The 24,127-nt window shown below is 46.2% G+C and overlaps 1 protein-coding gene across 1 annotated transcript; it reads left to right on the plus strand.

Moving 5' to 3' along the window:
- Positions 1–17,048: 17,048 nt before the first annotated feature.
- Positions 17,049–22,541, plus strand: CD207 (CD207 molecule). Its single transcript, XM_001492576.4, has 6 exons — positions 17,049–17,187; positions 17,285–17,401; positions 18,808–19,182; positions 19,777–19,928; positions 20,963–21,081; positions 21,583–22,541. The coding sequence occupies exons 1-6, from the start codon at positions 17,112–17,114 to the stop codon at positions 21,731–21,733; spliced, it is 990 nt and encodes a 329-aa protein (XP_001492626.2). The 5' UTR covers positions 17,049–17,111; the 3' UTR covers positions 21,734–22,541.
- Positions 22,542–24,127: the final 1,586 nt, after the last annotated feature.

Genomic DNA, 24,127 nt, shown 5'->3' on the forward strand with positions numbered 1-24,127 from the left:
AACATGGTCTCTGTTACTCCATCTTGGCCAGAAGTAGAAGTCTTCATTTGACTTCTTTAGTTTTGAACTAGGCCAGGCCAAATTCCTAAATGGCTTTGAAGATGCCACTTAGAGGAGTCCTAGAGCATCTCAGTAGACTTGGTCCCAGCCCCTGTTCTCAGGGTTCACACAGTAAAGGCATTGTTCCTCCCCATCCCAGCTGGGTGTGGTTGGTATTGCAGGTGTGTGATGTGTCTGGTTCTGTGGTCCCATAGTGGAGTCCTCAAGGATATACACCCAGTGGCAGCACTGGCAGGAAACAGTCTCTCTGCCTAGTGGGACATCTTCTTGTTCTGGGTCAGTGGTCCTTGGGATGAGGGCTTCTGCATAGAGTTACTTCCTAATTTCTATTTCCTCCATCAAGACATGTTTGCCCCAGGGTTCAAGTATTGCTGTCAGAAGGCAACAAACACTTGTCCCAGGATCTCCAGAGCACTTGCTGGCCCAGAAAATTCTTCACTATGGTTCCAGCTGAGGAGGGCTCAGGACCTGAGCAGAGTCAGGGTTGTGGAGCCCAGGGGACACCTAGAGGCCAGACGGGGCCACAGTTGGTGCACACTTGCTGAGTTTCCAGCTCAGTCACCACTCAGAACCCTGTCCGTGAGGGGCTGTCAGGCTGAACTAACAGTTTTTTTAAAGAAGAGAACCATAACTCGAGTCTAATCACAAGGAAACAATCAGACGAATCCAGAACTGGGGACAATCTACGAGCAACTGGTCTGGACTCTCTGAAATGTCAGTGTTATGAAAGATCAAAAGAGGTGTGTGTGTGAGTGATGGTGGCCGCGGTGAGGCTGTTCTAGATTACAGGAAACCACAGAGACCTGACAATCAGATGCAATGCACGAACTCTAATTGGATCCTAGAGTCAGGGAAAAGCTCCAGCCATAAAGGACTTCTTTTTTTAGACATATATGCACAGTTTAGATGTTGTAGCCACGTTAAATTCCTTGGGTGTGGTAATGGTATTATGATTATGGTGGATAATGTCCTTGTTTTTAGGAAATAAATGCTGAAATATCAAATAATGCTACAATGCTGCAATTTACTTTCAAATGGTTCAGCAAGAAAAAAATATGTATATGTATATAGACACATACATGCGTGTGTATGCGTATATACACGCACAAGTGCGAAGGACCTTCGGAAGAAACAGGCATGGCATATTTCCAAACATAACAGAAGCCACTGAGAAGTGCTGAGGGATGGGAATGCAGAGACAGACAGGCGCCAGATCCTGAAGGGTCTTGTTAAAGATAACAAAGATTTTTTCTTTTCTTTTAAGGGTAATGAGAATCCTTTGTAGCAAGGGACTGACATGATCAGATTCATGTTTTAGAATCCCATTCTTCATCTAATTTCTTCCCATGTACCTGGGCAGTGTCCCTAGGTCCCTGGGGTTACTGCACCCATGGAAAGGGTTTTTGTTCCTTGTAGACATGTAGCTGTTCCTCCACCCATCTCTCTGGTGGCCAAACACGGGGCCTTTGTGGTCCTGGTGGTTCTTGTTTCGGGGAGACTACCCAGAAGCCAGGGGAATTTCCTGTCAGGTCACCCACTCCTGAGAATGTGACCATAGGCCGCACCCAGGAAAGGGAGCCATGCCCATGTCCAGGAGTTGCCGTCATGGGCGAGGGGCAGCCAGGTCTCTTACAGTCACGGAAGAGGAATGGTTCATTCTGGAATTTACAGAGAGAACTTAAAACAAGCAACAGCACATTATTGGTGGAAATTGTTGAAAATGGACAAATAAGTTCTCAGAATAGAGGATCTCCAAGAAGGATGGGAACTCACTCCTTCCATTTTATACTGGGTCTTTGCATCTTTTCCCCACTGTGGGTCTCCCTGACAGCATTTAACAGTACCCCTGTTTTCCCATCCCAAAACTACAGCTGAATCCCTTCCTCTCTTTCCTGGAGCAAGGCTGGAGAAAACCCACAAAAATGGGTAGATTGGGGCCATAGGAGGAAAACAGGACTTGTCCCTTAGTGGTGTGCTGGAATTGGCCCTTACAGGCTCTCAAGAGTCTATTGTATGCACTTCTTCTCAATTCTGCATTCAGTGACCTCCTGTTGGTAACTTGATGGCCATGGTGGGAATATTTACACAATGGTAGCTGGCAAATATTACAAGTCAAGGTTTCCCCTTTAGAACTAGAGGACCAGTGGTTAAACATCTTTGAAGATACTACTGGATATTCTATTTGTTTAAAATTCTCTTCTCTCTCTCTCTTTTTTTTTTTTTTTTTCCATATTGAAGTTTCTCAGGACTTTTCTTTTCTCCTGGACTAATGGATTTAACCTTGAGAATAGGCTTAACTTTGAGTATGATGCTCACAAAAAAGATCTTAGAAACTTAAGGAGAAAATATTCCCTCCCACAAAACTATAGGAAGGCAGACCTATTTAAAGTGAGTTCTGATGAAGAGTGTATTGAGACTATTCACAAAAAGCATCAGTTTTACTCTCCTGCCCAGTGGGAAGACTTGTTGGAAGTGTATAATCCTGTTCTGTTTTCATATAACAGAGAAGTCTTTTAAAATGCCTGGACTTCAGAGATTGTTGTTATGTATTGTGAAGTGAAAATTTTAACCTTTGAAAGTCCATAATTCTGACTGGTTATCACTCAAAACTTTGATGCCCTGATAACAATATTTACATTGATATTTTTTTTTCTGAGAGTATAGTGTGCAAAGTTTTAAGTTAGTCCAGAAAAGGAGCTTTGGCATTTCCCTTGCCTACCCCCATTCATTGCTAGATTCCTTATTCAAAGGGTCTGAGAGACTTTGAAATTGGCAGGAGCACTTTGAACTACAAGGCCACTGTGAATAAGTGGTCTCGGGGGTGCCTGTCCATTTCCCTGTCTTTGGTGAGTTTCCCCTTCCATTCTCCTGTGCTGCTATTCTGAATCTTCACTCTTCTTTTCAGTTCCCCTAGGCAATGCCAGCAGACGATCCTTCTCATTTCCAACGCAGTCTTTCCTTTTCCTTCATCAAACAACCAGAAAAGAGTGAGGGGGAAATAGTCACTGAGAACCTTACAGGCAAATTTCTGGGAATAATGGTGGGGTTGGAGCTGACTAGCTAAACACAGCCACTTCCACCTGAGCGAAACGAATACAAGTTGCAAAGACTTCACTAGCAGTGCTGGAACTAGGAATGCCAAGAATTCTGAAAAATGTCATCTGGACACAAAAATTTGGGCTCTAAAATTGAAATGCGATTATGTAATCCAGTATAATTCTTCTGGAGAGTAATAGTGGGGCAAATAGAGGCACCCAAAATTCTGAAAAATTTCATTGTTACTGCCACCTCTACATACTCTGGACCAGACCCATTCCCAAGTTCTGTTCATTCTGTTCCTAAATATGTGTGGAATCCTCCCAATTTCTCTGTATATCCATATTTTTAATGGGTTGTTTCTGGTATACAGGAAAGTTATTCATGTGGATTATTTTTGTCCATATGATTATTGACCTCTCTTATCAATTTAAATAACTCTTCCAGATGATTCTTTCAGATTTCATAGGTAAAAATCCAAGCTTCCAAGCTTCCAAGCTTACAAGTTATGATAATAACTTTGTCTTCTTCCTTTCAAAAAAGGCTGGGACTTACATGAAGAAAACTAAAAAATATTGACTGACATATAAAGGAAACAGAGGGACATCAAGTGCATCTAGGTATAAAGACTGTTTTAAGGATATCAAATCTTCCTAAATTATTCTCCAGCTTTACTAAAATTACTAAATTTGCTAAAACTAAGCTTCACTTAAAATTTCAATAGGATTTTGTTTTTGTAACTTGCCAAAAGGTAATTTGAAAGGACAAGTTAAGGATGGCTAAGAATATTAGAGTTTAAAAAAAATAGTTAAAAGGGGAGCTGCCATATTTTAAGATGTTTTGCAAAGTAATTATTAGTTTGGTAATATTAAAAGAATTCAAAGATCAGTAAAACAAAATAGAGAGGCCCTTAAGAGATCCCAGAATACAGCACTTTATTAATGTCAAAGAAAGCATCTGAAATTAATGGGGAAGGGGCAGATTACTCAACAGAATGGTGCCGATATTCTGTGGGTAGTGTGGCTTCCTTGGAAGGGGGCGATGATTCTTTGTGTGATTCAACTGGAAAGTGGCGACATGTCACAGAGCAAACCGAACTGCAATCTCTCTCTGAATCTTCCTTTCTTGACTTCAGGCCAGTGTTTCTCAGAGTGAGAAGTGTCATCCGTTAAGTAAGTGTAACAGAAAAATGGTAATGGAAGCCCTGTTATAAACAATGTTAAACAGATTTTCTTAACACAGGACTTCACAGAAGCTTTAATATGTTCACAGTTACCAAGAATCTTCAAGAAAGGCATACAGCATGGAATGTTTACCAAACCTATTTAATCTTCAAATCCATTTTGAGCATATTTCTGGACTAATGTTCCATACAACGCACTTTGGGAAGACTGGATCAGTTTTAATAGGAAAGGAGATGTCTTGGTGGGTGTATCAATCAGTGTTCTTGATTGGAAACAACAACAAGCCCATGTCTGCATAATTTAAGCATAAAAGGAGTTTATTGGGAAGGTAACCACTTGTTCTCAGACTCAAGGTGAAGGCTTGGAAAATGGGGCAGGAACGAGGAAGAGTGGGCCTCAGAGAAGAATCCCAAGACGTCCTTTGAACAATCTCAGATATCTCTGAGACAATGCATTATTCTCTCAGTCACACAGGTGGTGGCATCTGGTTGCCCGAGTCCGGGTAATGTGCCTGAGAGCCAGCTGCCAGGGGGTTCGGCAGAAGAAATGTCTGAGCCTCTTTGTCTTTTGACTTGGAGTTGGAGTCCTGTCTACCACTGATTTTGGGATTTCTCTTTATTAAGAAGGGTATTCATATCATGGACAGTCAAAAAAGACAACCATCTATGCAGCCCAACAGCCATATACACCTCTTTCCTCATACTGACACTTCCTCAAGCAGCTGTCACCTGACCTAGTGCAGCTATATCTTATCCAACTGAAACTCACCCTCTTTCCAAGAGTAGACAACCCACTGTCTTTTAAGTTATTGCGTCCAGCTCCAAGTGCAGCATCACTGAGCAACAGATCTTCCTCTTTAGTTCTGTCATGGTCCCTTCTGGGTATTCTGAAGTGTTATATTCAACGGTAAGTGGGAGGAAAAAGAAATAAAAATGAAATTAAATAAAATATAAGTTAAAAACGTAAAAATATACATGACACAGCAAGAAGGAAATACAAGCTGTGGCTTTAATCCTCATTTCTGCCCTCATATAACCATTTATTCCGTTTTCCTTTTCCCGCTAGTCAGCACATCAACTGCTTGGGTTCTTTACTTGGTGGGATGAATCAAACATCTTACTTTGTTCGTCATCCTGTTTGCCAAGAGTTCCAGAAGAATTCCAGATTTTACAGGTTGAACTAGAAGATCCCCCAGGGTATCTATTGCTTCGGTTCCAGTCGTGGTCTTCCCTGCCCCTGTATTAGTCATCTATTACCGCATAAAAAATTACCCCAACGCCTAGTGGCTTTAACAAACATTTATTATCTCAGTTTTTGTGGGTCAAGAATCCAGATGCAGCCTACGTGGGAGCCTCTGACTCAAGGTCTCTCATGAGGTTGCATTCAGGCTGTTGGTTGGAGCTGTGATCTCATCTGAAGACTCAACTGGTGGGGGGGGGGTCATGCTTCCAAGCTTACAAGGGCAGGAGTATCAGGAGGCAGAGATCATTGGGGGCCATTTTATTTTATTTTTTTAAAATGAGTTATTGATAGGTTGCGCTCTTGTGAAATTTCAGTTGTACATTAACGTTTGTCAGTCATGTTGTAGGTGCACCATTTCACCCTTTGTGCCCACCCCCCACCCCACCTTTCCCCTGGTATCCACTAAACTGTTCTTAGTCCATAATTTTAAATTCCTCATATGAGTGGAGTCATACACAGATTATCTTTCTCTCGCTGGCTTATTTCACTTAACATAATTCTCTCAAGGTCCATCCATGTTATTGCAAATGGAATGATTTTGTTCTGTTTTGCAGCTGAGTAGTATTCCATTGTATGTATGTACCACATCTTCTTTATCCATTCGTCTGTTGCTGGACACTTAGGTTGCTTCCACGTCTTGGCTATTGTAAACAGTGCTGCAATAAACATTGGGGTGCATAGGACTTTAGGGATTGCTGACTTCAAGCTCTTTGGATAAATACCCAGTAGTGGGATGGCTGGATCGTATGGTAGTTCTATTTTTAATTTTTTGAGGAATCTCGATACTGTTTTCCATAGTGGCTGCACCAGTTTGCATTCCCACCAGCAGTGTATGAGGGTTCCTTTTTCTCCGCAACCTCTCCAACATTTGTTGCTATTAGTTTTAGATATTTTTGTCATTCTAACGGGTGTAAGGTGATATCTTAGTGTAGTTTTGATTTGCATTTCCCTGATGATCAGCGATGATGAGCATCTTTTCATGTGCCTATTGGCCATCAGTATATCTTCTTTGGAGAAATGTCTGTTCATGTCTCCAGCCCATTTTTTGATTGGGTTGTTTGATGTTTTGTTGTTGAGTTGCAAGAGTTCTTTATATATTATGGATATTAAGCCTTTGTCAGATATATGACTTGCAAATATTTTTTCCCAGTTAGTGGGTTGTTTTTTTGTTTCAATCCTGTTTTCACTTGCCTTGAAGAAGCTCTTTAATCTGATGAAGTCCCATTTGTTTATTCTTTCTATTGTTTCCCTTCTCTGAGAAGGCATGGTGTCTGAAAAGATCCTTTTAATACTGATGTCAAAGAGTGTACTGCCTACATTTTCTTCCAGAAGCCTTATGGCTTCAGGTCTCACCTTTAGGTCTTTGATCCATTTTGAGTTTATTTTGGTGAATGGTGAAAAAGAATGGTCAATTTTCATTCTTTTACATGTGGCTTTCCAGTTTTCCCAGCACCATTTGTTGAAAAGACTTTCTTTTCTCCATTGTATGCCCTCAGCTCCTTTGTCAAAGATAAGCTGTCCATAGATGTGTGGTTTTATTTCTGGGCTTTCAATTCTGTTCCATTGATCTGTGCACCTGTTTTTGTACCAGTACTGTGCTGTTTTGATTACTGTAGCTTTGTAGTATGTTTTGAAGTCAGGGATTGTGATGCCTCCCGTTTTGTTCTTTTTTCTCAGGATTGCTTTAGAAATTTGGGGTCTTTTCTTGCCCATTGGGGGCCATTTTAGAGGATACCTACCACACCCCATTTGTGTTTCAGTGAACCTTCTTCCCTTGGTTGTCAGTTATCAACCATCCTATGTGGTGGACATGGAGGTATATTTCTAAGATCCCCCTTCAAAGGAGAACAACTTGCCCCAACTGTTGGGAGGGCTGTCAACAGATGGTCTCCAGCTGTCAACTCCTTCAGGGAGCCTCAGTTACACAGATTCCCTCAACCAAGGGCATGTCCTTCTCTGGGTGGCGTATACCCAGTGATCCAGGGCTAATCAGGTGTGGCCATTTTGGCCCAACGTAGGACAACTCTGGTGGGTCATATATGCTCCAGAGCTTCCCGTGGGGTTAACTGAGGTTTGTTGGGCCTGCACTACAGCTCAAAAGTTCAGTTTCTCTCTCTTTCCAATCCTGCCTCCTCCCACTCCCTACCCCAGATGTTGATCCTTCATACGTATCCTTTACAACAAACTCCATCTCAGTGTCTGCTTCTGGAAAACTCAGTCTGAGACATTGCCAAACCTGTGATCATTTTTTTAAAAACCTGTTTTCCCAGTGGCATGAGATGATTGAAATAGCCTTGTAGCAGTCTCAGCTCCTAATTCAGGGGAATCATTGTTGAATGCCCTGTTAGAAATATTCGTCCTCTGGCTACCCTAAGTCAGCAGATCCAGAGTTTCAGAAATAGGAAGTAAAACCCTGGAAGATGGGTCATTATATGACAATGTGAGAGATATTACCTATTTATACTCCCTGGTACCCAGGTCTATGGATTTTTTTTTGAAGAAATAGTCCTTTTATGCTACATGCTGCAGAACAGCTCCCAACATTTCAAGATGTTGTCTCCCAGCTGGTACTAGAACTGACTCTTCAATAGACGAGTCCACTCTTCTACAAGGCCAGCTGTTCTGGGTGATGGAATACATGATAAGTCCAGAGAAATGGGCACAAGCCCTTTGCCTTTCTTCTTTCACTCTGAAGTGAGTTCCTTAGAGAAGGGATACGTTGTATGGGATGCTATGACTTTCAATAAGTGACTATGGATGGTGTTGCTGGCAGAAGCATGGCAAACAGTGAGAACAAACCCAAATCCAAAACAAGTTTCTTGGCAATGAAGACAAAGCACTGCCCATTCATGATGGCAGGTGTCTAAAGCAATCAATCTGCTATTAGGTGGCAGTTTGACTCACCTAGGGAATGGTACCATTTTGAGGGTTCAGAGTTAGCTGCTGTGCTGGCAGATTGGGTACTCAGCAGTGGCAGCACCAGTGAGGAGAAATCCGTGCTGTTGAGCCTACGAATAGCTTCCATACATGACACTTTGAACATGAACCCAGTGAGTAATTACCAAGAGGCTGGGCAAAGAAGCTGACTTTCATCCACAGAAGGGTCATCTGGTCCACTGATTATTAAGAGTGTCTTCTTCTAGGGGACTCTTAGGTGAGTATTGATGTAGGACAAGCATATTCTCACACTCTGGGCCAATTCGTAATCCTACTCCTGATGGAAAAGTTCCAATGTGATCAACATGTTACTAGGTAGCTGAATGTTTCCACCCCTAGGTGTGTAGAAGTAGGAGTATCATTATTATTAATGATGATAGTAACACTTATTGAGTGCTACTATATGCTTGAGTTTGTATTAACTCATTGAATCTCTATCAAAACCATATGAGATAGATATCATTACCATACCCATCTTACAGGTGAGGCGGTTGCAGCACAGAGAAGTTAAGTAACCTGCCCAGGGTTATGTATTGAAAGTGGTCAACCTAGATTTGAACCCCAGTGGTCTGGCTCCAGAGCCCTTGTTCTCAAATGCCATGCTGTGCCATCCCTTTGTCCCAGTCTCTCTGACCTTCCTTCTCCCCTCCAATGTGTCACACTCCCTCGGGACCCCGCTCCTGCGGGAATGCCTCTTTCTCTGTCACTAAAGTTTGCTTCCACTTTTCCTTCAGATGTCAGCTCAAATGTCACTTTCCAGAGAAGCCTCTCTAATCCCTGCAGACAAAGTTGGCTTCTCTTTTACGTGGCTCTGAGCAAGATGTTTCCACCTAAAGCTGTCTCACTACCCTTGAACTGACACAGGTGACAGAGGCTCCCCAAATCGTCCACCCAACCAGCATGTGGCAGAGCCAGGATTCCAGGGCTCACGTTTTTCCACTGGATCAGCGGTTTTCAACCCTGCTGTACGTAGGACTCACTTCAAGAATTAGTAAAGATTCTGCCTGAGCCCCATCCCACACTGATTAAGTCAGAATCTTTGGGAATGGGGCACTGGCATTTTTACAAACGTGCTCCTAGGGTTGAGGACCACTGCGCTAGGCCCTAGACGTGTACCTCTCATTCTCCTCCCACCCCACCCAGGGAAGGGGGCTCTGGGCAAGGGCTGTGTGAACATGTGGTTCTCATGTAGTTGAGAGTCAGATATATTGCGAGAAATAGATTTATTTGCAGGAAATAAAAGCACGCACCTATATCTCTGTACTATGTTTTAAACAAAAGTAGTTTGAAAAAATGTCATGTTTTACACCACTTTAAGCTACAGTTTTTTTTGTTGTTGCTTTAGGCTTAATCAGGGATATACTTTATATATAAAGTATGTACGTAATATATATGTATTTTGTATATATATATACTGCAAGAAGGCAGGTAGATGCTAAGAATTATCTAGAGAGAATTGCACTCTCCTGCAGGGCAGGGAGCATGGCTGTTTTGTTTGAGGCTGAATCCTCAACGCCTAGCATACAGCTTGGCACACGGTAGGCACTTGATAAATTTCTCTGGATGAAGAAATGAACGCCTGAGTGAATGAAGGAGCAGCAATACCATCCATTCTGTGGGGAGGTTCCCAATGGAGATATGGTGGGAGACTCCCATTCTAAGCATCCTGGGTCAAAGCAGCAGCTGCAAGGACATCTCTAGGGAGCAGCAGAGGCAAAGGAAGGTTTAAAGTTCCACTTAGGGAAACTGACTCAGCTAATGAGCCAGCTCGAGAGCTTAGTGGGGGAAAGAAGTTTGTAACCTTAGTAAGATGGGAAAAGAAACTAAAAGCAGAAAATTGCAGCTGAGAGCAGTTATCTCACTTACTTTGTGAAAAAGAGCAAAATGGAAAAGTTTGGAAAAAGAAAACTAATGTTGAAGTTGAAAAGGAGAGTTGGAGGGAACCATACACAGCATTGGTGTGTAAAGTGAGCAGTGTTATGATTCATTAGAATGCGGGCGTATGTTGGGGTTTTGTAATTTATTGGCTGGATGATTTTAGTTTGTAGAGGACAGTATGTCCTGTTGTGGGATTGAAGTTATTATTGTGGGATTCTGGGTTTGGGTGTAGGTTTGAGTAGCACACGCAGTGCAAAAAAGTCCCATTCAGGCAATATTGGATATTGGGTTTCTTGCTGGGTTTTACTTTCTCTGGGAACTTGACTCCAATCACCAAGCAGGATCCATGAGGTTAAGTACTAAGTGATTATGACACAAGTTATTTATACATTATCCATGGAGGTGAAAGGTCAGCTCTCATTCCATCCCCTCACTTCTGGGGGATGGGACCCTGGCCAAGAGCAAGGTGAAATATGGATGAATGCATCATAGAATATATACCACGGGTTATGCTGTTGTCGTTGTCAGTTCTTCAGTTCCTCCTTGTAAGGAACTAGCGCTAACTCCTGACCAGTGTGGTTAAGCGGACAGTTTCGATTCTGGGGATTCTCTTCTGGGTATTCCAGGAGGTCTCTTCCCCAAAAGGCTGGGGCTACTCTCATTTTCACCTCTTGTCCTTTTCTCTGTCCAAGGCCGTAATCAGCAGTTCTCCATCATAGCTCAGGTCTTGTATGATCTGAGAAGAATGGCTGGGGGTGCAGGGTGGATGGGAGAGGCTGTGATTCTTGTCCCGTGTTGAGCCTGTGGTCTCTACAGCTCTGGGGACCCCTAAAAGTTAACTAGACTTCAATAACCCGCTTTCTGAATGAGCTGGACTGGTTACAAAGCACCTTTATGATTTCCCACCATTTCACCTTCGAATTTGTCTTCCTTTCTTGTTCTTTCTCACACCTGGATGGAACCTCAGGCAGGTATCATAGCTTTTCTGTTCACATTAGTATACCCCCAAAATCCAGTCAAATCATCACAAAAGAACATCTCTCATTGAATTAGCCTTTCTCCTCCTCCCCAGCCAGGCTCCAGTCTTGGAAGTATGAGACGGCAGAAGGGTCTTGACTTTTCGTCTCCTTCCCCTCCTGTCTCTCTTCCTCACTCCTACCCATACCCATCCCTAAACTGCACCTTGCCCCAGGTGGCAGAAAGGTCTTCCATGACCGGAACAGTTGAAATCTGGTATTTGAGACCTCTAGGTGGAGCATATTCTAAATGCCAATTCATTTTCTTCGGCATGCTTTTGGGGGTGTTTGGGAGACCCATATTGTGGAGATGTCTCACTGGCTCTTGGCACAGCGATGCCTCTTCTGGCTGTCTGCTTATGGCCTTGCCTCAGCGCCTGCTTTCCTGTGGGCCCTCCACACACTCCTCCAGGTGCTCCGTATCAGCACAGTCCCTCTCAATCAACAAAGAATAACTTCCTACTAGGGGAGCCCAAGTCTGGTCCATTGACACATATCTTTTCCCCAACAAACTCTGGAAGGGCAGATTTTGCCTCTAAATTTTGCCTTTCTTCCCTACTCTGGTGTCCCAAGGCAGTAGCTAGCTAAAGCTTCTTACCTTAGATTCCCCCCCCCCCCACCTTTTGAATAGACCATTTTTTAGAGCAGTTTTAGGTTTACAGCAAAATGGAGCAGAAAGTAGAGAGTTCTCATATACCCCCTGTCTCACCCCCCTCCCCCAGCCTCCTCCACTATCAATATCCTTCATCAGAGTGGTACATTTGTTATAATTGATGAACCTACGTTGACATGTCACTATCACCCAAAGTCCACAGTTCACATTAGGGTTCACTCTTGTTGTATATTTGATGGGTTTTGACAAATGTATAATGACATGTATCCATTATTACAGTATCATACAGAAGAGTTTCACTGCCCGAAAAATCCTTTGTGCTCCATCTAGTCATCTCTCCCTCTCCTATAACCCCAGGCAACCACTGATCTTTTTACTGTGTCCATAGTTTTGCCTTTTCCAGAATGTCATATGGTTGGAACCACATAGTAGGTAGCCTTTTCAGATTGACTTCTTTCACTTAGTGATATGCATATAAGGTTCCTCCTTGTCTTTTCGTGGCTTGATAGTTCATTTCTTTTTAGTGCTGAATAATATTCCATTGTCTGAATGTACTGCAGTTTTTTTATCCATCTGAAGGCCTTAGATTTTCATTCCTGTGTCAGGTACCAGACTCTATATCTCTCAAACTCCAGGGATATATAACAAGTTTTCTGAATGGCTCTGTTAAGGCTACTCTAACTTAATACGGAGGAAGTGTGGTAGGTAGAAAAATGGCCTCAAAGATGTCCCTATCCTAATCCCCAGAACCTGGGAGTATGTTAAGTTACGTGACAAAGTGGAATTACAGTTGCTAATCGCCTGACTTTAAGATAGGGAAATTATCCTGGATTACCTGAGTGGGCCCAATGTAAGAGTCTTTAAAAGTAGCAGCAGGAGGCAGAAGACTCAGTGTCAGAATGATGGGATGTGATGAAAACTCAACCTGCTGATGCTGATTACGAGCCCAGCAATGTGGGTGCTAAAAAGGGGAGTAATTTTTCAAGGGAAGAGATTCTTGATATAGAATGGGGGTGGGAAGGATGCTGGAGAAAATACACAGGAACTGTCCCATTCAAGACTTATATAAATATATGCACAGTTTTAGTTAGATATAGCAATCTATACAGATGTAGCTGTAGATACCTATACACATAGATAGTTAGGAAGAATGGACTGTGTATGGCTGGGTTTTTGTTTTCTGGATGGTAGGTAATTTTTTTTCTTTGTGCTTACCTGCATTTTTTCTATAATGAATATCATGTTATACAATAAAGACATAAAAGATTTAAAAATAAACTATGTATACTTCTTCCAAGAGCCCTTTGTAACTTTCCTGACGTGAATTTGCCCACTTAAGGCCACAGGCAAGAGCTCTTTGACTTGGATTGTTCAGAGCCACCTCCTCTGCCTGGAACACAGCGATTCGTCCATGTAGCCAGCTTGCCCACACATATCCATACCACACCGCTTATTATGGCACCAGATAATGGCCTGTTCACTGAGGTCTGGCCCATTGTCACTGTTCCAGAGAAAGCTGCCCCTATATGATGTCCTAAGAAAGGGGAGCACATTCCCAAGATCAAGGGGGACCAAGAGAAGCCCCTTGTAGTGTCCTCGGTCCGTTTCAGTCTTGGGAGAGACTTCCCTTCTCCCTAGGACTAAGGATTCCATATTTTCAACAAGAGGAACACTGTTTCTGAGGGCAGGGCTAAGGCTATCTTTGTCCTTGCACCTGGTGCACAGCAGGCATTCCAAATGAATAGATGGATGAATGGTCTCACCTCCCACTCCTTTCTTCTTGGCTTCTCTGCCCTATCCCTGTTCCCAGGGCACACATCCAGAGAGCGACATGGAATCCCTTGATTATCTGGGATCTGCCAGTCAAATCCCACATTACATTATACACGAGAGTCCCCCTCTGAGGCCTGTGGAGCAGGCCTGACCAGCTGTAATAGCATCTCCTTTTTCATTTCATAGTCATTCTCCCCTCTCCTCTCCCCACTTCTCCTCCTCTGTCCTCTCTCCCTGGTTTATTGTCCACTCTAGTTTCCTCCATGCCTTGAGGAGGGACTCAGATTGCTACTCCTTGGGGATGATGCTGGGCCCTGCTGGGGCATTTCAAACAACCTGGGCCTCTTTTCCACTCCAACTGATTATATCGGTGGTCCAAGCCCAAGCGTAAGGAGAGTCCCAACCAGAGAAGAGGAGAAGTGGCCCAACTGCTTCCTTCCTCCACCCTTATCCAGAAAAGGTCCCAGAACCCCAGGAGCGTGACAAATGGGGAAACAGAAAAATGGGCCCGAACTTCCCTTTCTTTCAACACAGCAGTGAGTTTTGGTCACTCTAGGTCTGGCTCAAAGTTCCTCCTCTGTTTGGAAGAGCTGGGACAGCCTGAGTGTCTGGGAGAATCACCCATTTTCCTGGCTGGAAATCATGGCTGAGGCACCCACCTCCTGCTGTCTTTTCTCCTCCCAAGCTGTCAGGCCAGGGGCCACATAGAGCGCCCGGAGGAACAGGCTGCAGATGGACTCAGTAAATACCTGCAGATGAGTATGGCCACAGGAAAACAGCTGTGACTCACTCCTTCCTCACCAAGTGGGAAATGAAACTCCTTATGGCTGGGACTTCATACCCACTGTCTCTGAAACCCCAGGGGGCCCATGGCCCAGGATTCTGGTTGCTTCTTTCTCGGTTTCCTCATGTTGGGTCTGGATCAGTCTTTTGCCCAGTGATGAGCAGAATATCTACCTGAGGTCTCCACTTTCATCACTTGGAGTAAATGCTCCCCAACCTTGATGAGGCTTCTGTATCCTTTCCTGGGACAGCTGACAGGGCTTATGGGCATTGCCTCAATAACTCATTCTATAAACCAGCAGAGGTTTGGGAAAAGTCAACTTTTTGACACAGAGGGAAGGGGCCAGACACCCTCAAGTTGTGCTGTGTGTCAGCTTCTCTCCCTCAAATGCCTTAGGGGGAGACCAGGACCCCCAAGGGTGCCTTTTACCAGAGTCTTGAGTAACTCAGATTCTTATCCACCCCTCTGGGCCCTGGACTATAGCAAGTGTGTGGATGTAAGGCCAGGAGCCAGGAGCAGAAGAGTGGAGGTGACTCTGGGGTTAGACTGGGTACCAAGCAGGAGAGCCCAGAGGCAGAACATTCTAAGCTCTTCTGAGCCCTTGTGGAACCCAGGCTCTGCAACTAGATGAGCAGCCTGAAGAGAGTGGGTGTAGTTGTAAACATTCAGAGACAGGCAGTGAGTTAGTGAGGCCTTCAATTTGCGGTGTTAGCTAATGTCAAAGATTAGAACAGATAGCAGCCCTGGAAGCTATAGACAGAATGTGGGTAGAAAGGAGATGAGATAGGATGAATGGGTCACCATCATTGTGAGCCAGCCTCTTTCCTAGCACTTGGGAAGTGTGGGGTGGAGCCCTCTTTGCCTTTCCTCTTCCAGTCAGAGAAGGAGCTCCAGTCTGAGGCCTAGTCAGCCTGGAGAGAAGCAGCAAGGGGCCTATAGGTACAATGGGCTGAGCACATCACTCATCAAAGGCAGCAGTGTAGGTGGCTAGTTCCTTGGCCCTGCTCTCTTAGCTTCCAACCCTTGTCCCTGACACTACTCTGTCATCCAGATCCACTGGCTCAGACTCAGCAAGTCTGGGCCAGCTTTGTGGTCCTGTGGCCAGAGTTCTTGTGCATTCTTGGGTAAGGTGTAAATCACACTTCCCTCATGCCTGTGCTACGGAAATGAATGAGAACTGCTGGAAAGAAGCAGTAGCTTCTGGAAGACAGATCTCAGTCCATAGACTATAGGTTTCAGAGTTGAGTAATGATGAGCCATCAACTCTTCCATTCATTTATCTTCCATCTATCCATCCATCGATCCTCCATCCATCCATCCATCCATCCATCCATTCATCTAATTATCTGGACTGACTTCTTTCCTTTTCTCCTTCTCTCCCTCTCTCCTTTCCTCTCTTTCCTACCTTCCAAGAAATATTTGTTTAGAATCTGTTATATACCCGGTTTCTCAGATCCTCAGACTTCTTCAAAGCATGAGAAGCTGCCCAGGAGAAAACTTAGTCCTTCATTGAGCCCCCAAATAGTTCCTCTCTGCCTTGCACATCTCCCATATATGAAAGAACAGTTCTTAGTTGAGCCTACCCACTTTGGGAAGGTGACGTGTGCAGGAAGCGGGGAGGAGAATCCACATCTTACACTTATATTTTGAATCGCCAAGCCCATTTTATAAAGGGATACTGTATCATCTAAGATGCCTTGACAACAGAAAGGAGGATATTCTATTGCAGTGGTCTCTTTATGGTCTCCCTGCCTCCAGGCTCCCCACGCCCTAATCTATGCTGCTCACCATGATCAGAGCAATCATTCTGCAATGTCCCTGTCCTTATCTCTCTCCTGCCTGAAGACATCCATAAGCCAGAGTTCAAGCTTCTTAACATGACCCAAGAGGATTTCCATGATTTGACCCCAGGTGCCTCTTTAGCCCATGCCCTGCCGGCTGCTGTCATATATTGTACATGCCAACATTGCCAAACTACTTCCAGTTTGCCAGACACTCCATGCCATCTTTTGACTCCATAGTTTTGAATATGCTAATCTTTCTACTTTTGGAAATTTTCCCCATTACTCCTTTCTCTGTACTTCCTTTGAAGTGTGTTTATTCTTCTATTGTTATGCTCATCACCTTGTAGTGTAATTTATTACCTCAGGCGTGTCTTTCTTACCGGACCATAAGCTGCTTGAGTGCAAAGACTGAGCTGTTCAGCTTTGTGGCCCAGTCCTGGTCCAGTGCCTGGTACCTAGAAGACACTCAATATGTGTTTGTGGGATGAATGGACGGGTGGATGGATGATAGATGAGGGGAATCTTATAAGAGAAATAGGATAGCCTTGGGACAAGATGGTTAAAGTGTCTGTGTAACAGACCCCCCCAGAGAAGAGGACAAATGGCTTCTTCCTGAAAGTTTAGATCTTTAAGGGGAAGACTGAGCTGTGGCCTAGGCTAGGCAAGGTGTGTAAGTCAGGAATGGGGAACTTTGGGATGACATGATGGCTTCCTGTGGGACTCACTTCCTTTTTCCTCTAGATAAAAGGTCCTTGGAGACAGAGCCAGCTGGAAGCACCTGTGCTGCAAGAGTGAGCGTGCGGGATGAAGGCTGCAGAGAGCGAGGTCCCTGATGCGCACTTCACTGTAGATAAACAGAACATCTCCCTCTGGCCCCGAGGCAAGCACCAGTCACTGCTCAGAACGGGCTCCGTGCTCTGTGCCCAAACCCGCTGTTTGCCGGTCCTTCAACAAACATTCTCTTCTTCTTTCAACAGAGCCTCCTCCCAAGATGGGTCCGTCTCTGGTTCTGAGGAAACTTCTCACAGTCCGTGCTGCAGTAATCTTCCTGCTGCTGGTCCTGGTCGCCTCCGTCACACTGCAGGCCATTCTCTGTAAGTCCTCAGGCTTAGCTGTCTGGGCCTGGTCCTTCTCCACAGCCAGTCAGCTCCCTCGACATCTGGACCCTCTCTTTCCTGCTCTCCAGTGGTGTCTCCCACCTGTGGCTTTTCATTTGTCTCTTTTCTCCTCCTTTCACGTGCAGTCCCAAGCTCCCTGTCCCCACAAGATGCGCTCCTGCTCTCTTCTTCCCAATTCTGGGGAGATTTTCCTGAGTGAGACCAGCACTTACCTGCTTGTGCACAAAGATATGCTCTTTTGTCCCCAAGAAATGTTCACCTATTTCTTCATCCCATGTCATTTTCTCCTCCATCTCTAAGCTCTGTGTCCCTTCGATTCAGAGTCTTTTGGGCAGCCCCCAACAGTCAGCAAAAGGTTTCCTGTCCCCACAAGCAATGGGGTCCCCACTATACCCTCAGCCCCAAATGGCTAGATGGAGAATGTGGCCAACGAGCCAACCCATGGCCGTGGTTCATCTGCTCGCCAGGACCCCTTTGCACTCTCTTCATCCTCCTGTTCTTGTGGAGTTCCTTCAAGGGAGGCTTCCTACTTCTTCACTGGTGTGTGACTTATCTTTCTTCCTCTTCTGGCTTTGGCAAGCCTCATGGCCTCTGCTGCTGGCAGAGCTTTCTTGCTCCCACTACGTCTCCAGAAAGCAGAGGGAGGGAACGTCTATCTTCTCCCTTTTAGGCCTTGGGATATTTTTGGTGTCAGACTTAGAGCCTCTGAGCAGAGTCTCCTCTGATTTGAGACTTTCTGGTTTACTTTTGGTCTCCTCTATGGCACCCGAGCCTGTCACTTGAGCAGAGTGTGACAGTGGGTGGGATGAGGGAAGGGGAAAAGTGGTTTCATAAATCTTCCTGTCTGCACTCTCTGGAGAAGTCACTTCCAGAATAGAAGACTGCATGGCTGGCCCCTCGCATGGTCACGGGGGCCTGTGGACAGACGTGGGAGGGAAACTGCTGCCCTGGCTGATGGCCGCTGCAGGGGTCTCTGAAAAGAGAGGGCTGGGAATCAAGTGACGGGGCCCAGAGGGATGTGGGGCAGGGACGAGGGGGTGGTTGAGGGCATCTTTTTGCCAAATATGCCCTGAACACTCAAAGAAAACTTAGGACTGGGTACTAATCCCCACTTCTGCTCTAACAGAGGGCCTGTGTTTTATCAATCTCTGCATTATCTGCAGCCACCAGAGTTCCTGGCACATGGTAGGTGCCTACCGCAGGTTTGTTGAGTGAATGCATTATGAGTGAATGGAAGGTAGGTGACAGCTCTTTGGGTTGGGTCCTTGAGAAGCTTGAGCTTGTCCCTTCCCTTCCCTTCCCTTCCTTTGATCACCCTGACAACACCCTCCTCCTGCCCCTGGGGATCCCCTTAGCTGACCTCTTCACTTTCTCAAATCCAGATTCCTGGTTTATGGGCACAATATCAGATGTAAAGAGCAATGCCCAGTTGCTGAAAGGTCGTGTGGACAACATCAGCACCCTAAGTTCTGAAATTAAGAGGAATAGAGGTGGCGTGGCGGCGACTGGCGTTCAGGTCCAGATGGTGAATGCCAGCCTGGATCGTGTGCGTTCTCAGATGCGGAGGTTGGAAACTGATGTGAAGGAAGCCAATGCTCGGATCCAGACGTTAACAAAAAGTTGGGAGGAAGTCGATAATTTAAACGCCCAAATCCCAGAGTTAAAAAGAGACTTGGACAAAGCCAGCACTTTAAATGCAAAGGTCCGGGCACTCCAGAGCAGCTTGGAGAATGTCAGCAAGTTGCTCAAACAGCAAAGTAAGTGACTCAGAAAAGAAGTCACTTTGCAAGCTGACTAGCAGCCCATGGGACCTTGCCAACTTCAGGCCTGAGGCCACTGGTCTGGGGTGTGGAGAGAGGAGGAGGGCAGAAATGCCTGGAAAGTTAAGAAGAGAGGGCTCAGCACTGGCACTGGGGAGGATTTAGGGACTGTTCTGGAGAGAGGCGACCAGGGACCAGCTAGGGCTCCCATACCAAGGCACACAATATACAAGCATTAGGGAGGCCTCTGTTCTGGCCCAAACCTAGCCATTTTCTATTACGTTCCTTGCCTAGAGACCATAGGCTCAGCGACTTGTGATGGCCAATGGAGAATTGTTTCTCCTTCGTGAGAGAGACAGATTCTTGATCCATCTTCTCTCACTCTCCCCTCTCTGAGCCCAGGGTCTCTACTAATCTCAGTCAGACTTTCAGAACCTGAGAGAGTGTCCCCTAGCCCCTACCCAAGGACCCAAGGACCCCAGAGCCCAGCCCCATTCACTGTTCCTCTGGGATCCCACTCAAGTACTCCTTCCCAGCCAGCACCCAGAGGAGACAGGACACCGGTGGTCACCTTTCACACTTGTTCCCCAGATGACATCCTCCAGGTGGTTTCTCAAGGCTGGAAGTACTTCAAGGGGAACTTCTATTACTTTTCTCGTGTCCCAAAGACCTGGTACAGTGCCCAGCAGTTTTGTATATCCAGGAATTCACATCTGACCTCAGTGACCTCAGAGAGTGAACAGGTGAGTGCTGTTGCCCCCATGGGCTCTAAGAAGGGGCTGTATGAGTAGCTGTACCAGGCAGGAGGGGCAAGATTATACTGTGGTGACAAAAATCCCCAAATAGCAGTGACCTAATGATGAAAGATTATTTCTCATTTATACTACACCTTCTGCTCATGGTGGTTACTTGAAGATCCAGGTCAAAGGAGACTTCATCTCAACAGTTGTTTCCACGATTGCTGAGGCAGGAAAGGGAACATGACAAATTTGCATTGGCTCTTGAAGCTTCTGCCTGGAAACAACAGATGTAACTTCTGCTCACATTTCATTGGCCAAAGCAAATTACGCGATACTCCTAGCTTCCAAGAGGGCAGGGAGGTACAATCTTTCAAGTGCCGCAAAACCAGAAATATTTTTGAAATGCGTTAATGACACTATATAACCCAAGAAGCCTCCCACGTGGTGAGGCAGAATACGGAATAAACCCCTTCCATACAGGAGGTGGGCTAGCAGCACAGGAAGGAGCATGGACCCTGGGGTCAGTTTAGAGTCCCAGCCCTGCCTCCAACTGGCCCCAGAGCCCAGGGTAGATTATGCAACTTCCTTAGGCCTCAGCTTATTAATTGACAAAATGTTCACGATAATGGTACCTCCCTCCGAGAATAAATAAGTAAATGCATACCTGTGCATCTAAATGCATAGTGCCTTGCGTATATTAAGTGCTCACTAAATATAGCTATTATTAGGGGGGCTGTTCTCCTGGGGTCCCTGCTCTGGGGTTTAGCTGAGTGTTTCCTGTGCCTGAGCATCTGCTTCCTGAGGGGCAGAAAGGCCTGAGTCCTGAGTCTGTCAGCTGCAGGGCAAAGACAAATCAGAATTTGGATGATGGACTCTGGGCTCTGGGCAGGGACAGGAAGAGGTTTGAGAGAGGTCAGCGTGCATGGTGTGTCTTGGGTTCAAGGACTGTCACTGAGGACAGGGCAAGAGCACCCAGAGAGACACATGCACCCACTGTGAGTCATGGCAGCGTCTCTGTTCATTCGTCTTCCCCACAGGAGTTTCTCTACAAGGCAGCAGGTGGCCTTCTCCACTGGATTGGCCTGACCAAAGCAGGGAGTGAGGGGGACTGGCACTGGGTGGATGACACTCCATTCGACAAGGTCCAGAGTGCCAGGTAAGACCCCAGAGCCCTCCTTCCCAGCCTGGCTTCCCAGGCCAGGGCCAGGGCGTGAAGGGTTAGGTGACATTTCCCCCAACTACAGAGTTTGTGATTCTCCCCTGTCCTAGGGTGGCAGGAGCATTGAACCGAGATCTAGTTCACTTCTGCCACTAATTGGCTGTGGGACCAGGGATGAATCCATGGCCTCCCCGTGCCCTCTAAGGTTTGGCAGCATGGCCCTCCACCCTGCTTCAGCAGGGACCCTGTGCTCGGTCTGGGTCTTTGCACTGTGGTTTGCGTAGGACCGGGAGAGTGGTGGGCTGGTTCTCCCCTAACTTGGGGGGTGATTGTAGACTCACAGGTTGACAGGTCACCAATCCATCCCCTGCCTCTCAGGCTTGGGTGCAAAAACTCGTGATGCTATCACCTAGGACCAAAGTTGAGATTGAAGTGACTCATTTCTTCACTGCTCTCCAACTTTGTAAATGCATTTTTCTTGTTTTTTTCTCATGGTAGATTCTGGATTCCAGGTGAGCCCAACAATTATGGAAGCAATGAACACTGTGCCAATATAAAGCTGTTCTCGCTTCAGTCGTGGAATGATGCCTCCTGTGACATAACACTCCTTTTCATCTGTAAACGGCCCTACACCCCATCAGAAGCGTGACAGGACTGGCCCCCAAGCTCATGTTTTGAGCTCCAAAGCTAGTCAAACTCAAGGAAATGCTGCTGTTTCCTCCATACTCCAGGGTCACTTTGCACCTTAATTTTTCTTGCTTCGAAATTGTCCCAAAGGCATCCTGGAGTCTGTCTGCCTTGGCTGGGAATTCTCCAACCCCATAGAGATAGCTGGAATGGAAAGGAGATCTTGGTTAAAATGGGACGGGAGGGTAGAGAGGATTTAGAAGTTCAAACTGCCTCAGTAAGGTAGATCAAGACCCATAATCTGGGGCAACACCCTGGGGGTCGCTTCCTTTCAGAGAAGCCTCAGTTTCATCACGTGGAAGTTACTGCAGACCACCCAGGCAATTTTCCTGATACCGAGACTCAGGGCTTTTCCAGCTGATGCCCCAGAATTCCCCGCTGTCCGCTTAGGCTGCCGTGTGCTCAGCGGGAAGAGCTCTGCTCTTGGTGACCCTGTGCATGCCATGTCGCATCACCCTCTTTGTCACGTTGCTTGAGGTCTGAGCCTTTTCTTCCCTGGAATGGGCTCAGTTGGTTCAGATCAGGGGCCGACAAGAAACATGTCTCTTTTAGAGCTGGACCAGCAACCACGCTTCTTCTCCCCCAACGTCCCTCACTCAGTAAACTCCCGGCCCAGCTCTGTCTTCATCCTCTGCCCAGCCCTCTGCCTCACCTCCCCGCACCTCTTCTTTCTTCCGTATTTCCTCTATTCCCATGCCCTGTGCAGGCGAAGTGGCCCTCAGTACCTACAGAGTTCAAGCCTCATTAGAATAAAGCTCTGCCCTGGTGAAGGCCTGCCTCAGTGTACCTTTTTATTCCTGGGTGTAGGGGTGATTGTGTGGGAAAGGCCATCTGCTTTGCTAGCCATGCAGTTCTGGGACAGTCTCAGGAAACGGTTGAGGGGTCAAAAACAACAAGGAGTGGGGAAGTTCCAGCCCTGGAAATGCCGCAGACAGCGCGCAGTCCTTACCCCTGGTTTTTACTGAAATCAAGTAGAGCGAGCTCTGCAGTGTCACGACTTTCTTGGTGGTCTTTCCTCTCGGATGTTCAGTGGACCATCTTCTAGCCTCTGGCTTTACTCCCGAGGGGCAACGCCTCAGGTTTCCCACTCTTCACAGAGACCCTGTTCAGAAGCATTGGGTCCAAATCCCACCTCCGGCAGCCGAGGCAGGAACCCAGACCACAGCAGACAGAAGGGGAAGCAGGAAGGAACGCGATGAGCACAGGGGTGGGCTCAGCAGGGCGGCCTTCCCCTCCTTGGGGTCTTCGTTAGGGCCCTCCTTAGGGTCCTGGGGAGAGGATATTTTCCTTCAATGTCTGTGGCCAGCAGCATGGTGCTCTGGGTGCAAAGGGGTCGGGGCTTACAGCATTAGGAGAAAGCTTGAAGGACAAATGGGGATTTTAAAATGTGATGGATGAGGGATGGGTAGTCAGTGATTGCATCCACGCAGGATGCATTTGCAGGCCAGTTCCAGAGACTGTGGAGGTCTGAGGGGGTGAGTGTGTCAGGGAAGAGAAGATGGGCAGCCAGAACTGGGCTGCTGCGGGTATAAAAGAATTCTTCTACATCGCCCCTAAGGAATGTTTTGTTGTTCCTGCTCTTCACAGATTCAAATGAGCAATTACGGGAGGATTTTACTTCTTCCCCGTGTCAGCTATCTGGGCATAGCACAAGCTGATGTAGAAATTAAATACAAGTGATGGGCTCCAGAGCTGCCTCTAGGGAACTGCCCCTTTGTGTTTCTAGACATCGCGCTGCTCTCCATTTTGCTCTCATACTTGACGTATTAGTCACAATGTCTGGGCTGCCATGTTGAGTAGCATGGGACCCTGCTCCGCACTCCACCTTCCTCCCTGTGGTGAGCACTCGTTACTAAGGCAGCTGATTCACAGGCTCATATTGCAAGGCCTAAAAGTTCATGTGCTGCTGTGATGAGCCTTGCAGGGCCCCAAAAGCCTCATGTGAGTTCCCTTGCTCTCACCAGATATGCTGCCCCACCTGGAAAGTTCCCCTATTAACTGGACCACCTGCACTCAACCTAGTTTTCAACCTAGTGGGTTCCACCAACCCAGGAAACTATTCAAACAAGCCTGTCACATCCTCCTGCTGAAACCCGGAACACCTTGTCCTCTTGTTACTACAAAGCCTGCCTCCCACAGCCCTTGCTGGTTCACTCTGCTCCCAGGTGTAACCCCCGTGTGGCCCAAATGATGTGCAGTGTCCTCTTCTTTGCACTGTGAGTGTATGTGACTAATAAGTTAGTGTCAGTCTCATCTGTGTAGTGTCAGATGTCAAGTGTTCAGCCATATTGTACTATTTGGGGTGGGGAATTCCTTCCTTACTGCTATGAATTGAATGTGTCCCCTCAAAATTCAT

This window comes from Equus caballus, chromosome 15 (assembly GCF_041296265.1).
Source record: "Equus caballus isolate H_3958 breed thoroughbred chromosome 15, TB-T2T, whole genome shotgun sequence".
Taxonomy (NCBI): Eukaryota; Metazoa; Chordata; class Mammalia; order Perissodactyla; family Equidae; genus Equus; species Equus caballus.